This window comes from Leucoraja erinacea, chromosome 8 (genome assembly GCF_028641065.1).
Source record: "Leucoraja erinacea ecotype New England chromosome 8, Leri_hhj_1, whole genome shotgun sequence".
In the NCBI taxonomy this organism is placed as follows: Eukaryota; Metazoa; Chordata; class Chondrichthyes; order Rajiformes; family Rajidae; genus Leucoraja; species Leucoraja erinaceus.
In genome coordinates, this window is record NC_073384.1 from 32,690,941 (window position 1) to 32,706,274 (window position 15,334).

The following is a 15,334-nucleotide window of genomic DNA, read 5'->3' on the forward strand; positions in this document are numbered from 1 at the left end:
GTGTGGGAGGAAATCAGAGCACCCAGAAAAAACCCCATGCAATCACTGGTAGAGTGTACAAACTCTGTGCAGACAGTACCTATAGTCAGGTTTGAACCTGGGTCACTGGCACTGTAAGGCAGCAAGACTACCGCTGCGCTACTGTGCCGCCCGCCTTTATGGATTCATATCCTCCCAAGATGAATGAATGAATAGGTTTATTGGCCAAGTATATTTACATACCAGGAATTTGCCTTGGTGCTCCGCCCGCAGTTGACAACATGACATAGAGTGACAGTTAGGAATGGCACATAAAACATTAAACATTGATAAAAAAACATTATCGATTAAACATGTGAATTAAATAAAATACCAGAGCAAAAGGTGGCTACAGATTTTTGGTTATTGAGAAGAGCTACTACTCGTGGAAAAAAGCTGTTTCTAGGTCTGGCAGTGGCAGCTTTGACAGCCCGGAGTCGCCTTCCAGATGGAAGTGATTCAAAGAGTTTGTGACCAGGGTGAGGGGGTCAGAGATGATCTTACCCACTCGCTTCCTGGCCCTTGCAGTGTACAGTTCGTCAATGGAGGGAATGTTGCAGCCAACAACCTTCTCAGCTGATCGGACGATTTGCTGCAGCCTCCGGATGTCGTGCTTGGTGGCTGAGCCAAACCAGACCATGATGGAGAAGGTGAGGACAGACTCTACGATGGCTGTATAGAATTGGACCATCATTGCCTGTGGCAGATTGTGTATCCTCAGCTGCCGCAGGAAGTACATCCTCTGTTGTGCCTTTTTGACTGTGGAGTCGATGATGGCTCCCCATTTAAGGTCCTTGTAGATGGTGGTTCCCAGGAACTTAAAAGACTCCACAGATGTGACTGTGGTGTTGTTAATGGTGAGTGGGGTGAGGGGAGGGGGAGCTCTCTTAAAGTCTACAATCAATTCCACTATCTTACAAGCATTGAGCTCCAGGTTGTTGTGATGGCACCAGGACACCAGCTGTGTCACTTCCTGTTTGTAGGCAGATTCCTCCCCATCCTAGATCAGTCCAATCAGGGTTGTGTCGTCCGCAAACTTGAGAAGCTTGACAGAGGAGTCAGTGGAGGTGCAGTCATTGGTGTAGAGAGAGTAGAGGAGTGGGGAGAGTAGGCAGCCTTGCGGTGCTCCTATGCTGAGGGTCTGTGGATCTGAGATGTGCTTTCCCAGCCTCACATGCTGCTTCCTGTCTGTCAGGAAGCTGGTGACCCACCGACAGAGGGGTTCAGGCACAGTCAACTTGGAAAGTTTGGAGTGTAGTAGCTCTGGCATAATGGTGTTGGATGCAGAGCTAAAATCAACAAACAAAATCCTCGGATAGGTCCCCTGGTGGTCTGAGTGCTGGAGGATGAAGTGCAGGCCCAGGTTGACTGCATCATCCACAGATCTACTGCAGAGGGTCCAGCAGGGGATTCATGATATTTTTAAGCTTGGCCAGCACAAGCCTTTCAAGGGTCTTCATGACTACAGAGGTCAGTGTGTGACAGGCCTGTAGTCATTAAGACCAGTAATCCATGCCTTTTAGGGTACAGGGACAATAGTGGAGACTTTGAAGCAGGCAGGGACAGTACAGGTTTGCAGGAACTGGTTGAAAATGTCTGTGTAGACATGTCTGTGCCAGTTGTTCGGCATAGAGCTTGAGAGGAGAGCGGGCTATGAAACATTGTTCAGTCCTGGAGCTTCTCTGTCTTCTGAACAGCCTCTCCACCTGCTCTATTTTTATTGTTGATGATGAAAAAGTGGCCAGATTGATGTTGGGCAGCACGGAGGGAGTGGGTAGTGGACGAGGCCGCAGTCTTTTGCAGTCAGGCTGTAATTGGGTGTTAAGTGGTGATTGGAGAGGGGGGGGTGGGTGGGAAAGGGTCCAGTCTGTTCAGACTGGAATCTTGCTTTAAGTAGGGGTGAAGTAGTGATTGGGGAGGACTGGGTGTAGAAGGTGGGGGGGTGGTGGTGGGGGCTAAGTTTCTGTGTGTCAAACCTGCAGTAGAACTCATTCAAGTCATTGGTCAGGTGACGATTGTCCAAAGAGCGGGGGACTTTCCTCTTGTAGCTGGTGATTTCTCGCAAGCCCTTCCAAACTGAAGAAGAGTCACTAGCTGAGAACTTGCTCCTCAACTTCTCAGAGTATGCTGCTTGACCTACTGAGTTACCCCAGCACATTGTGCCAGTTTTGGAAATGAAGAATTAGATACTAGAGAATTAGAAAATTTTCACTGACACTGGAAGTCGAGTATGGTTGTTGCATTTCGTTGTCTCTGTACTGTACACTGACAATGACAATTAAAATTGAATCTGAATCTGAATCTGATGGTTGTCCTCATGGTGGGTCATATCTGTGAGTCTTGAGATGGTTGATGAGGCCAATCTTAGACTAATGGACTGTAGTGTGGGCATAGATGAGTGATACAGGTGGTGGGATGTGGTTGGACCTTCCTGGTGTACAATCTCTCCTTCTGTTGCTTGCGTTGTGTTTTACAGCCTGTCGGAGGTCCTCTTCATGGGTCCCATGGAAGGGAAATGTCCTCTGTCCATTTTCCTCCACAGATGGTGCCTGACCCACTGAATTACTCCAGCACTTTGTGTAATATGAACAGACATTTACATTTACAACAACAACTGCTGCTTCACAGTGCCAGAGACCCAGGTTCGATCCTGACCTCAGGTGCCATCTGTGTGGAGTTTGCACATTCTCATTGTGACCGCGAGGGTTTCTTTTGGGTGCTCTGGTTTCCTCCCATATTCCAAGAGGACCAAATTCTTCACTCTGTATCTTCCCCTTTGCCGACCAATTCACCTCTACACCATTGAGGACGTTGGACTTTGTCTCTGGAACTGATGCGCTACAATGCTGAGAACTATATTCTGCACTCTGTATCTTCTTCTTTGTTCTTTCTCCTTTGTTCTACCTATTTTACTTGAATTTGACTTGATTGTATTTATGTATGGTATTATCTGATATGATTGGATAGCATACAAAACAGAGCTGTTCACTTTGATTTTAGGTGTTGAGATTTATTGTGGAGGAGGTGCTGTCATTATCCTTATTGATTGAGGTTCTGTGGGTCAGAAAATTGAGAATCCAGTGGCAGAGAGGAGAGCTGATTTCTAGGTCCAGCAGTTTGAACCTATTTGATATTTCCAAATTCGTTCTTACCTTTATGTGCTAGGTACCAGTTATCATTTCCATTCTGGTACTTTCACTACTCGAGACATTCTGTGTGTGTCGACATCTTATCATCTGATCTAAAATTGTTAGGGAATGAGTGAAATGTAAGATGGTATAAATCTGGTGTAAATAGAAAACATGTCAGTATTTGAAAGATCAAAAGGGGACATAGTGCTGGAGTAGCTCAGCTGGTCTGGCAGCATCTCAGTACCTCGGTTGTCTGACAAAAATAATCCTGAGCATAAGACATGTGGGTTTGCAGGTTAATTGGCCTCTATAGAAACATAGAAACAGAAAATAGGTGCAGGAGTAGGCCATTCGGCCCTTTGAGCCAGCACCGCCATTCAATATGATCATGGCTGATCATCCAAAATCTGTACCCCATTCCTGCTTTCTCCCTATATCCCTTGATTCTGTCAGCACTAAATTCCCCTAGTGTGTAGGGAGTGGATGAGAAAGTGGGTTAACATAGACGTACTGTAAACGGGTGATCGATGGTCGGCGTGGACGGCTTCCATACCGTTGTATGTATTTAAAAAAAAGACTAATTGGGCAGCTTTCCATTCTGTCTCCAGGGGAAAGCAGAGCTTTGTACATGCAAGCCTTGTTCTAGCCTCACATGCGTGGTGGGAAACAACCTGATCTTTACAACAGGCACACAACGACCTTTTATTTACTGGGCCACAGGACAGCTGAGGACTTTGGAACCATCTTGAAGGAGACTGGCTTAACAACTAAAGAAATAACCGATGGAGAAAAATACTGAAGGCAAGTGAGAGACAAGCATCCATTGCTGATAAACTCAGACTAATGTTTTATAAGTAAGTGTGCTACAAATTACTGGAGCAAACCACAAAGTGCTGGAGTAACTCAGCGGGTCAGGCAGCATCTGTGGAAAGACGCCTAGATTTCGAGGCCCTAGGCTTCAGCCTATGAAGCCTAGTGGTAAATCCGGCTCTGCGAGGCCCCCCTAAATCTCGAGGCCCTAAGCTTAAACTTGTCAAGCTTATACGGAAATCTGGCCCTGGACCTCCCCTTTACCCCATTGGAGACCTTCAAACTATCTTTAATTGGACTTTACTGGACTTTTTCTTGCACTAAACGTAATTCCCTTTATCCTGTGTTTGTACACTGGACAGCTTGATTGTAATCATGCATACTCTTTCTGCTGACTGGATAGCATGCAACTAAAAGCTTTTCACTGTACCTCGGTACACATGACAATAATAAACAAAACTAAAAAATGTTTCATTGGATCTGCTTCCACCACCTCAATAAGCAGTGTATTCTGAATCTGATCTGAATCTGAATCTGAATCTCAATCTGAATCTGAATCTGATTCCAGTTCAGAGCAAGTCCAGCTCCCTCCACAATGTTTGAAGATACCTTATGTCTGATGTTTTGTTACTGAATCTGTAACATCAGATTGAAGCTTCTTGGACAATTCCACTATATTTTCTTTACAGAAATCAAAGCCACTGATGAGTCCGATTTAGCCTTACAGATTTCACAGGTAAGTGTTCTTATGTTTTTTTTTTTAAGTATAGTTTTTTTATTATGTATCTAGAGATCTGGCGCTCATGCCTTCCGTTCACTGAAAGCTCACAGGGCCAGTCTTGATGCCTCTCAGTGCCAGATACCCAGTTTGAACCTGACCTCGGGTGCTGTCTGTGTGCAGTTCGCACGTTCTCACTGTGACAGTGTGAGTTTGCTCCAAGTGCTCTGATTTCCTTCCACATCCCAAAGAAGTGCAGGTTTGTAGGTTAATTGGTCTCTGTAAACTGCGTAGGGAGTGGATGTAAAAGTGTGATAACAGTGAGAATGGGTTATCGATGGTGTGCATGGGCCCAGTAGACCGAAGGGTAGTGGCGGACTGGCCAGGGTGTCAGCTTGCCCGATGGCAAGTGGGCCCCTGATGAAATGATAGCAAGTGATGGCAAGTGGGCCCCTGTTAAATGATAGCATTGTAGTTGTGGGTGGGCCCCCTTTGTCTCCTGGCAACCAATATTTTTAGACCCAGTCCGCCACTGCTGAAGGGTCATTTTAATGCTGTATCTCTAAACTAAACTCTCTCTAAACTGAACTATATCCTGTACTCTATATCTTCCCCTTTGCTCTAACTATTGAACGAGTTTGACTCAATTGATCTATTAGTATTACCTGATCTGATTGGATAGCATACAAGACAAAGCTTTTCACTGTAACTCAGTACAGGTGACAATAATAAATCTAAAGTTTGATCTGTAAGATATTCCCCGTCTCACCTTCCCAGTTGCAGGCCTTGGCAGCTGAACTGAAGGTGACATTCGCAGGCACCTTGCAGGTGCTGACCAGAGTTGAGGACATTAACATCTCCCTGGAGGAAAGAGTTCGGACTTGTGGACGGGAGTGGCAAGAACAGCTGAAGCACCTGAAAGAGAAAGTCATCATTTTTAAGGTGCAAACTCAATTCTGTCCCGCCTACACCTCTCTTCCAGCTTTCTCTCCCCCCCCCCCCCCCCCCCAATAATCAGTCTGAAGAAGGGTCCCGACCCAAATCGTCGCCTATCAACGTTCTCCAGAGATGCATCCTGACCCACTGAGTTACACCAGCACTTTGTGTCTTTTTTGTAAACCAACATCTGTAGTTCCTTGTTTCTCTCTTCACTCTTGGATTCGTTCCTGCATGTTTTATTAGACAATACATTTTATTGTACCTGTATCTCACCTGATGATAATAAACTTGAACTTGGATCTGTTTGACTATTGGGGTAGGAGCAGAGAAAGGCTGTTTAAATGCCATGCCCACTTCACTAACGAGTATTTTGTCTTTGTAGATCCCTTTCCTACTGTTTTACCCTTCGATGACCTTGCATATTACAATGGAATTCACTATTTCAATTTTATTTTGAGGCACTCTCAGGAAACTCACTTTCTAACTCACAGTCAGCAAGATAGGCAGCAAAGTCTGATCTGTCCACATGGTTTTGAACACAGGGTCGTTCATAATGTAATCAGGATACAGGAACAATCACACATTTATTTTTCTACTGTTCATTTGTGAAAAGTTCTTGAAATAATCATTATTCAGGCTGAATTGCCAGAGTTGTTGTTATCGGGACATAGGAAGGAACCGGGAGTGAACCATTCAGCCTCCAGCGCTCTCCGCCTTAGAATTAGATCATGATTTAATCCTGTTCCTCGGCTGTGAAGCAACAGCTGAAATCGAGCCACACTCACCCGTGGTGAATAAATTGAGGATTGAGTGACAGGAGAAAGTGTAGAGAGAAAGTCATTAAACTGGAAAGTGTGCAGAAGAGATTCACCAGGAAGGACACAAAGTGCTAGAGTAACTCAGTAGGTCAGACTGCATCTCTGGAGAACATGGAGAGGTGACGTTTTGGGTTAGGACCCTTCTTCAAACCATCTATATCCACCTATCCATGTTCTCCAGAAATGCTGCCTGACCTACTGTGTTACTCCAGCACTTTGTGTCCTTTTTTTAGCAAACCAGCGCTGCGGTTTCTTGTTTTTACAAATTCACTAGGATGTTACAGAGATTTTAGTCACAGCGGTAGAGTTGCTGCCTTCCAGCGTCAGAGACCCGGGTTCAATCCTGACCTTGGGTGCTGTCTGTATGGAGTTTGTGTGTTCTCCCTGTGACTGGGATTTTCTCCGGATGCTCTTGTTTCCTCCGACACATCAAAGACGTGCATGTTTTTAGGTTAATTGGCTTCTGTAAATTGTTCCTAGTTTGTACAATAGAACTATTGTACATGTAATTGCTGGTTGGCGCAGACTAAGTGGGCCGATGGGCCTGTTTCCACTTTGCATCTCTAAGCTAAACTAAACTAATCTTAACAACAGGAACAGGCCCTTCGGTCCGCAATGGCCGTGCCGAACATGATGCCAAGTTAAACTAATCTCCTCTGCCTGCACGTTACCCTTATTCACTCCATTTCCTGCATATCCCTGTCCTATCCAAAAGTCTCTTCAAAGCTTGGGCTTGTAGGCTTGACTTTTGGGAGAGGTTGGGACTTTTTTCTTTGGAGTGTAGGAGGCTGAGGAATGACTTTATTAAGATGTACAAGATCATGAGGGTCATGGATAAAGTGAACGCACATGGTCTTTTCCCCCAGGGTAGAGGATTCTAAACCAAGAGGGCACGGGCTTAAGGTGAGAGGAGAGATTTAAGAGGGATCGCAGTGGAATCCGTACTAGTAGTAGTCCGTATCTGGAACCAGCTGCCAGAGGAAGCGGTAGAAGTGGCTACAGTTGTGAGATTTTTCTCTCTGCAGTTTTAGTTTGCAATATTAATTCAAAATGAATCTCGACAGATGTCAGTGCAGGCTTTTGACATAGGTTGTTTGTGTAACTGTCAAATGTTGCTTTGATTCCTTTTGTAGGAAGAGCTTCAAGGAACGACCACTCAAACCAGGGAACTGAGTAAAAGACAGAAGGAAATTGGAGCATATATTGAAACTCTACAGCAGAACAAAATCCACGGCCAAAGAAACATTGGATCTACTTCAGCATCAAACGGGTAATGGGAGTGAATGAGTATACTCTCCTGTAACTTGCCTCCCAGGCTCACTGGTCTAGAGTCTCCAGGCTTTTCCCTGAAGCCCTTCTTAAACTGGAGGTGCAACATTAGTCACCCTCCAGTCTTCCAGCACCTCACCTGTCGATCTCAAAGTGAATAATGTTGAGAAGTTGACACGATTTTTCTTTCTCCTCGTAGAACGTGGTATTGGGAATACCAGACAACAGGAGAGAATTGTCCAGGAGACCAAGCGCAGTACTGTAAAATGAATCCTAACCACGAGTGTACACTACACAAACGCTACTCTGTGAGTCTTCCCCACAGCACCTTCCACAAAGGTAAAACTTTCAGGGCAACGTCTTCTACACCATGGGTGCATAGGATGCTTTGAAATAGACTTGTATTTAATCCACTCCGCACTGCCCCCCACCCCCACAAAGACACAGTGTTGGAGTAACATAGTGGGTCCGCCACATTTTTGGGTTGGGACCTTTCTGCAGATGACGTAGGGGGGAGAAAGCTGGAAAAGAGAGGTAGGGGACGAGATAAAGCCTGGTAAGTGATAGATGGATACAATAGACAATAGGTGCAGGAGTAGGCCATTCGGCCCTTCGAGCCAGCACCGCCATTCAATAGACAATAGGTGCAGGAGTAGGCCATTCGGCCCTTCGAGCGAGCACCGCCATTCAATGTGATCATGGCTGATCATCCCAATCAGTACCCCGTTCCTGCCTTCTCCCCATATCCCCTGACTCCGCTATTTTTAAGAGCCCTATCTAGCTCTCTTTTGAAAGTATCCAGAGAACCGGCCTCCACCGCCCTCTGACGCAGACAATTCCACAGACTCACAACTCTCTGTGAGAAAAAGTGTTTCCTCCGTTCTAAATTGCTTACCCTTTATTCTTAAACCGTGGCCCCTGGTTCTGGACTCCCCTAACAGGGAACATGTTTCCTGCCTCTAGCATGTCCAAACCCTTAATAATCTTGTATGTTTCATTAAGATCCCCTCTCATCCTTCTAAATTCCAGAGTATACAAGCACAGCCGCTCCATTCTCTCAGCATATGACTGTCCAGCCATCCCGGGAATTAACCTTGTGAACCTATGCTCCCTCAACAGCAAGAATGTCTTTCCTCAAATTTGGAGACCAAAATTGCACACAATACTCCAGGTGTGGTCTCACTGGGGCCCTGTACGACTACAGAACGACTACATACTCAACTTCTCTTGTTATGAAGGCCAACATGCCATTTGCTTTCTTCACTGCCTGTTGTACCTGCATTCTTACTTTCATTGACTGATGAAAAAGGACCCCCAGATCACGTTGTAGTTCCCCTTTTCCCAACTTGACACCATTTAGATAATAATCTTCCTGTTTTTGCTACCAAAGTGGATAACCTCACATTTATCCACATTAAACTGCATCTGCCATGCATCTGCCCACTCACCCAACCTGTCCAAGTCACCCTGCATTCTCATAGCATCCTCCTCGCAGTTCACACTGCCACCCAGCTTTGTGTCATCTGCAAATTGGCTAATGTTACTTGTAATCCCTTCATCTAAATCATTAATATATATTGCAAATAGCTGCGGCCCCAGCACCGATGCTTGCAGTACCCCACTAGTCACTACCTGCCATTCTGAAAGGGACCCGTTAATCCCTACTCTTTGTTTCCTGTCAGCCAACTAATTTTCTATCCATGTCAGCTCTCTACCCCCAATACCATGTGTCCTAATTTTGCCCACTAAAATCCTATTTGGGACCTTATCAAATGCTTTCTGAATGACCAGGAACACTATATCCATTGGCTCTCCCTTGTCCATTTTCCTAGATACATCCACAAAAAATTTCAGAAGATTAGTCAAGCATGATTTTCCCTTCGTAAATCCATGTTCACTTGGACCCATCCTGTCAGTGCTATCCAAATGTGCCGCTATTTCATCTTTCCCACCACCTATGTCAGGCTAACTGGTCTATAATTCCCTGTTTTCTCCCACCGTCTTTTCTTAAAAAGTGGGATAACATTAGCTACCCTCCAATCCGCAGGAACTTGTAAACCAGCATCTGCATTTCCTTGTACCTCCAAGGAATATCGATGAAAGGGGGATGGTGGGGAGGAGGGTGGAGGGGAGTGGGCAAGGGGAAAGGGAGAAATGATCTTTCCTATCCGATGCACACTCATTCTCATTACCATTCGTGGACTGTGAATGGCACAGTGGCGCAGCGGTAGAGTTGCTGCCTTACAGTGCCAGAGACCTGGGTTCGATCCTGACTATGGGTGTTGTTTGTATGGAGTTTGCACATTCTTCCTGTAACCATGTGGGTTTTCTCCAGGTGCTCCAGTTTCCTCCCACACTCCAAAGTCATACACATTTGTAGGTTATTTGGCCTCTGTAAATTGTAAACTGTTTCGAGTGAGTGTGTACGTCAGTGCCAGTGTGTGGGGTGCTAGCTGGTCGGCACAGACTCAATGGGCCGGAGGGTCTGCTTCCACGCTGTGTCTCTAAAGTATAAAGACAACTGGAGACCCAGCATGAGGCGGAACCAAAAGATAATGACATCCCAACTCCAGGACCAAGCATTTGCTAAGGTTGACGATGTTTACCGAGGATAGGAGGCTGACTTCTTTGCCTACCCATACTATGGTGTAACAGATGTGCTTGTCTTCCAGTTGTGCACAGTGCAGACGTGGATGCAAGGCCAAACTCACCTGTCACTGTTTATCCAAGACATGAGACTGTATCCCCAGCACTGAGTGAAGGGTTTGAGGACCACGCTGACACTGATAGAATGGACACTTTCGAAGCACTGAACCAAAACAGATGTGCTCCTCGAGAAAGCGAATTAGAAACCAACCATCTTACTACAGAGTTGGACAAGAACATCCAACACTTGAAGGAAAAATACCACGGTAACTATTTATTATCTGAACTATTTACTATTTAAGTAAACAAACCATGTTCATATGCTGATTAATTGATTGTGAGATACGTCCACCCATCAAGTCCACGCCTACCATCGATCACCCGTTCTGTTATCCCACTTTCTCCTCCCTTCCCTGCACACTAGGGGCAATTTACAGAAGCCAATTAACCTACAAACCCGCATGTCTTTGGGATGTGGGAGGAAATGGGAGCACCCAGAAGAAACCCAGGCGGTCACAGGGAGAACATGCAAAATAAAATGGCCTCAATTCATCAATGCAAAGTCAACAGGCTGCCAGATTACAGGGAGGGAGGGGTGGCGTGCAGTGGGGAGGCTTCAGAATGGAAATCACCTAAGTTGGGAAGGGTGCAGAAGAGATGCACCAGGATGTTCTCTTCACCAGGATTGCGAGCTTGAGTTATTCACCAGGATTGCAGGCTTGAGCTATAGGGAGAGGTTGGAGAGGCTGGGACTTTTCATTGGAGCGTAGGAGGCTGAGGGGTGGCCTTATGGAGAAGTACTTCTGAATCTTTTTGAGTTAGTTACTTGAATGAAATGCAGAAGCCGATAAATAATTATAATCAAAATGACCATATATATATTTTCTAAACAGACTCTGCTCTGCTCTTTCTGGTCAAGAGGCAGCACACTGTCGTGGAACTGCTGAAGTCAGAGAGACTGTATGCCTTTTACCTCTCACTCATTCTGAAGTCCAATGTTTCCAACAGCGGAAAGGGCATCACACTCAACGGCAAAAATCTGAGGTATGGTTTGCATAAACCCAATCATAGTTTGCAACGAATAGTTAACTTGTATAGTTACCTTCCTCTCCTATCCTTTTGCCTCATACTTTCTGGGTTTTTTTAAATCTCTGGCCTATATCCAACCATCTGCTTATCAAACCCCCCTCACCTGTATTCACCTATCACTCACCAGGACACAAAGTATTGGAGTAACTCAGTGGGTCAGGCAGCATCTCTGGAGGTGGCGTTTCGGGATCCTACTGCCTGTCCTGTTGATTACTCCAGCACTTTGTGTATTAATTAGCATCTGCAGTTCTTTGTTTCTCTCACTCACCAGGCTTTCTCTCTTCCAGCTTTCTTCTCCTCCCCACCACAATCTTTTTTATTTTATTTTTATTTCAATCTAGACTTTATTCAGGTAATAAATATATACAATACATGAATCATGCGAAAAATTAATCCACCATTTTCGGAGGCTATACAAATTGTTCAATACAGTCTATATACATTGCTCAAATTTCACAAATCTGTGCCCCACCCGTGCCACTCATGTGGCCCCCTGGCGTGGGATACCTTCTCTTATTTTGAGGGGCGCCTCCACCATACTGTGCCCCCCATGTCCAGCAGCGGAAGGACTCTAAACTGTGGTCCTCCCCCACCGAGCCTGGGCATTGGCTGCACCGAGCTTCAGTGCATCCCTCAGCACGTACTCCTGCAGTCTGCAGTGGGCCAGTCGGCAACATTCCCTGACGGACATCTCGCTCCACTGGGTGGTGAACAGCGCTCGGGCAGACCAAAGAGAGCCTTTCACCGAGTTGATGACCTTCCAGCAGCACTCGATGTCCGTCTCTGAATGTGTCCCTGGGAACAGTCCGTAAATCACAGAGTCCTCTGTGATGGAGCTGTTCGGAATAAAGCGTTGCAAGGATCCTTGCATACCTCTCCAGATTATACTTCTCCATGTTATGTAATGAACCGGATTTGATAAAGGACCATGAGGTTAATGAGCCATTAAGAGGCAGTGACCATAACATGGTCAGGTTTAATCTACAATTGGAGAAGGAGTAGATCAGGAACTTGGAGGTGCTGTCCAGTGTGTTGTCGGCACTGCCGGATCGTCCAGCCCCATCAATGATGCAGTTGAAGTCACCGGCCAGAACGAGCTGCCTGGACGTGGCCAGCATCGGTGGGAGCTGCAGGAGAACGGCCAGCCGCTCGCTCTGCACGGGTGAGGCGTTCACATTAATCAGCCGGAGCGGAGAACCACGGTACATAACATCCACCACGAGGAGACGCCCCCAACCACCTCCCTGACCTCAGTGATGGCGAAGTTCCCTCCCCGCAGCAAGATCCCCAGGCAAGAAGCACGACAGTCACTGGCTCCCAACCACACCGACAGTCCATGGGGCCACCATCGCGACCACCTCCGATAGCAGCGGAGGTGTGGCAGCCCGCACTCCTGGAGTAGGTCACATCTGCCTTGACCTTGGCCAGGTACTGTAAGGCATTTACACATCGTACAGTACTCTTCACACTGCGCACGTTTAAAGATGCCAGTTTGAGCTCCATTGTCTTTAGAGTCACTGACCACTCTCTTGTCCCCTCATGCCCACTGCTTTGGTGAATTGCCTCAGCTTTCCTGGGCTCAGGTACTGGGTGCCAGCATCCTCAAGGAGGTGGGTTACCTGTGGCGCAACCAGAGGTGTCGTTGGGGGGGACCTACTTGTTCCACCCCCTTCTGTGCGCACCGCCCCCTGCATCTCCTGTAGCTGGGGCACGGTGGCTGATTCACTGCTCCCGGTATCCCAGTGCTGGGGCCCATTGGCCGCTGCGATGATCCCGGTCTCCAGGGACAGGAGCCCCTCTGCCGCTGCTCTGCTCTCGGTCTCCTGGGGCTGGGGGACAATCGGCGTAGCCTTTCTCTTTTCTTCCTCTGCCTCCGTCGTTGGGACTTCAAGGTCGCCTCATCCTCTGACGAGGAGAGGTTGCTGCCATCTGTCTTATTTTTGGACTTACCGGCCCCTTGCAGCCTCGGCTCTTTGGGCTGAACCCTCTGGTGTTTCTTATTCGTCACCATTTTCCATTTCTCCTACTGTTCCCCCTCCTCCATCAACTCTCCCTCCTGGACAGGGCACTGGGGGTCTCCGTCTGACACTTGGGGGCATGAGGCGGTCGGGCTGTCCTCACCCCTGTTCCCCCTTTCTGCTGGGGTCTTGGTAGTGGTGGCAGGTTTCTCGCCCACCCTGGGGGTGCTGGCAGCAGCTCCTCTTGTCGCCTGTGCGTAGGTGCAGGCTCTTTTAGGGCAAGCCCTGTAGAGGTGGCCTGCCTCCCCGCACAGGTTGCAGTTCTTGCTGGCCTGCCAGTCCTTTGTCTCATGGCCCTCCAGCTTGCAGTTCTTGCCGACAACTGCAGTGCATTGGGCCATCACTTGCCCAGGCTTTTTGCATTTCCTGCACAGCTTGGGTTGCCCCGCGTAGCTCATGTATCCTCGGTTCCCTCCAATAGCGAAAACCGAGGGAGGGTGGATGATGGCTCCGTTCTTGTCCACCCTCAGCTTTACCTTCACTTGCCACTTGCTTGTCCAAATCCCAAACAGGTCCTTCACGTCCTCACAGTTCCCTGTTCCCTTGACATAATGAGCAAGGAAGGTGAGGACATCCACTGCGGGCACATGTGGGTTCGACACGTGCACTGTGATCATCAATTCCTTCTGGGTGGGGGAGCATGAAGAGCGGCTGCACTTTCAGTAGCCACAGCGGAGCTTGGTTCCCCTTCTCGCGGAAGTCTTCCATCAACTTCTGCCATCCCGTCGGATACATGAAGGTAACACCAAAATATCCGTTACCCGGGAAGTCCTGAAGGCAGTAGATGTCCTTGGCCTCAAATTTGCAGGCCTCTAGCAAGATTTTCCTCATGAACAGGTCCCATGAGAAGGGAGTCCCCTTGCTCAGGTCCTTTATGCTAACTCTCAGGGTATTTGGGATACCCTGTACTCCCGCTCCAGTTGCTGCTGCCATTGTGGCTGGATGAGGTGTTAGGTTGGTTACCCAGCCAGCATGGATCCACCTCTAAGCCCGCAGCCGACCGACTCCTCGTCACCGATTTCGATCCGAGATCCACAACCCTTGTCCCCAAAGGGTCAAGGCCAGAACTGTTCTAATAAGAGCAGATAGTGTCTTTTACTCAAGTAGCTCGTCCTGGGAGAACTGCCTTTTTGATCACGGTCTCTCCCCTGCCAGGTAAGTATCCTCCCCACCACAATCAGTCCCAAAAAGGGCCCCGACCGGAATCAAGCATTTACAATTCCTTGTGGTCTCCAGTTATCTTTCTCATTTGATTTTTCTCACCTTTGGTCCACAGTGGCGCCCTGCACAGCTCCCTGCGATTACTCACACATCTCCACACCACTCTACTGTACACGCTGGAGGAGAGGGTGTGCTGTTGGCAGTGGCAAAGCATTGTTGGGGATATATTCATGAAGCTGCTGAACAACCCAGAGGTAAGGGTGAAGCTGGCCTGTTAAATGTGGTCTCGATCGCTTGTTAAATATGTTCCTTGCTGGACAGCATCGCCTGTGATTTATTAGCATACAATTACTTTAGACTTCAGAGATACAATGTGGAAACAGGCCCCTCCGCCCTCCACGTCCCCACTGATCAATAATCACCCCATACACTAACACTATCCTGCACACACTAGGGACAATCTATACTTTTACAGAAGCCAATTTCTTCTTCCTCCAAAACCTATGTCTTTGGGATGTGGGAGGAAACTGGAAAACCCGGAGAAAACCCACGCGGAGGGTATTCCTCACATGGAGAAGGTACAAACTCCGAACAGACAGCACCCATAGTCGGGATCGAACCCCTACCACTGGCACTGTGAGCTACTGTTGCACCACCCTAATTTCTCCCTCTGTTTAGCAAAGTGTTTGTGCATTGCGTTCATATAGAACAGTACTG

The 15,334-nt window shown here is 47.4% G+C and overlaps 1 protein-coding gene across 1 annotated transcript; it reads left to right on the forward strand.

Moving 5' to 3' along the window:
- The first annotated feature begins 3,931 nt into the window (after positions 1-3,931).
- Positions 3,932-15,019, forward strand: LOC129699866 (rho guanine nucleotide exchange factor 33-like). The gene is made up of 8 exons (XM_055640005.1): positions 3,932-3,954; positions 4,608-4,695; positions 5,455-5,619; positions 7,568-7,704; positions 7,903-8,042; positions 10,376-10,615; positions 11,243-11,393; positions 14,733-15,019. The coding sequence occupies exons 1-8, from the start codon at positions 3,932-3,934 to the stop codon at positions 14,893-14,895; spliced, it is 1,107 nt and encodes a 368-aa protein (XP_055495980.1). The 3' UTR covers positions 14,896-15,019.
- Positions 15,020-15,334: the final 315 nt, after the last annotated feature.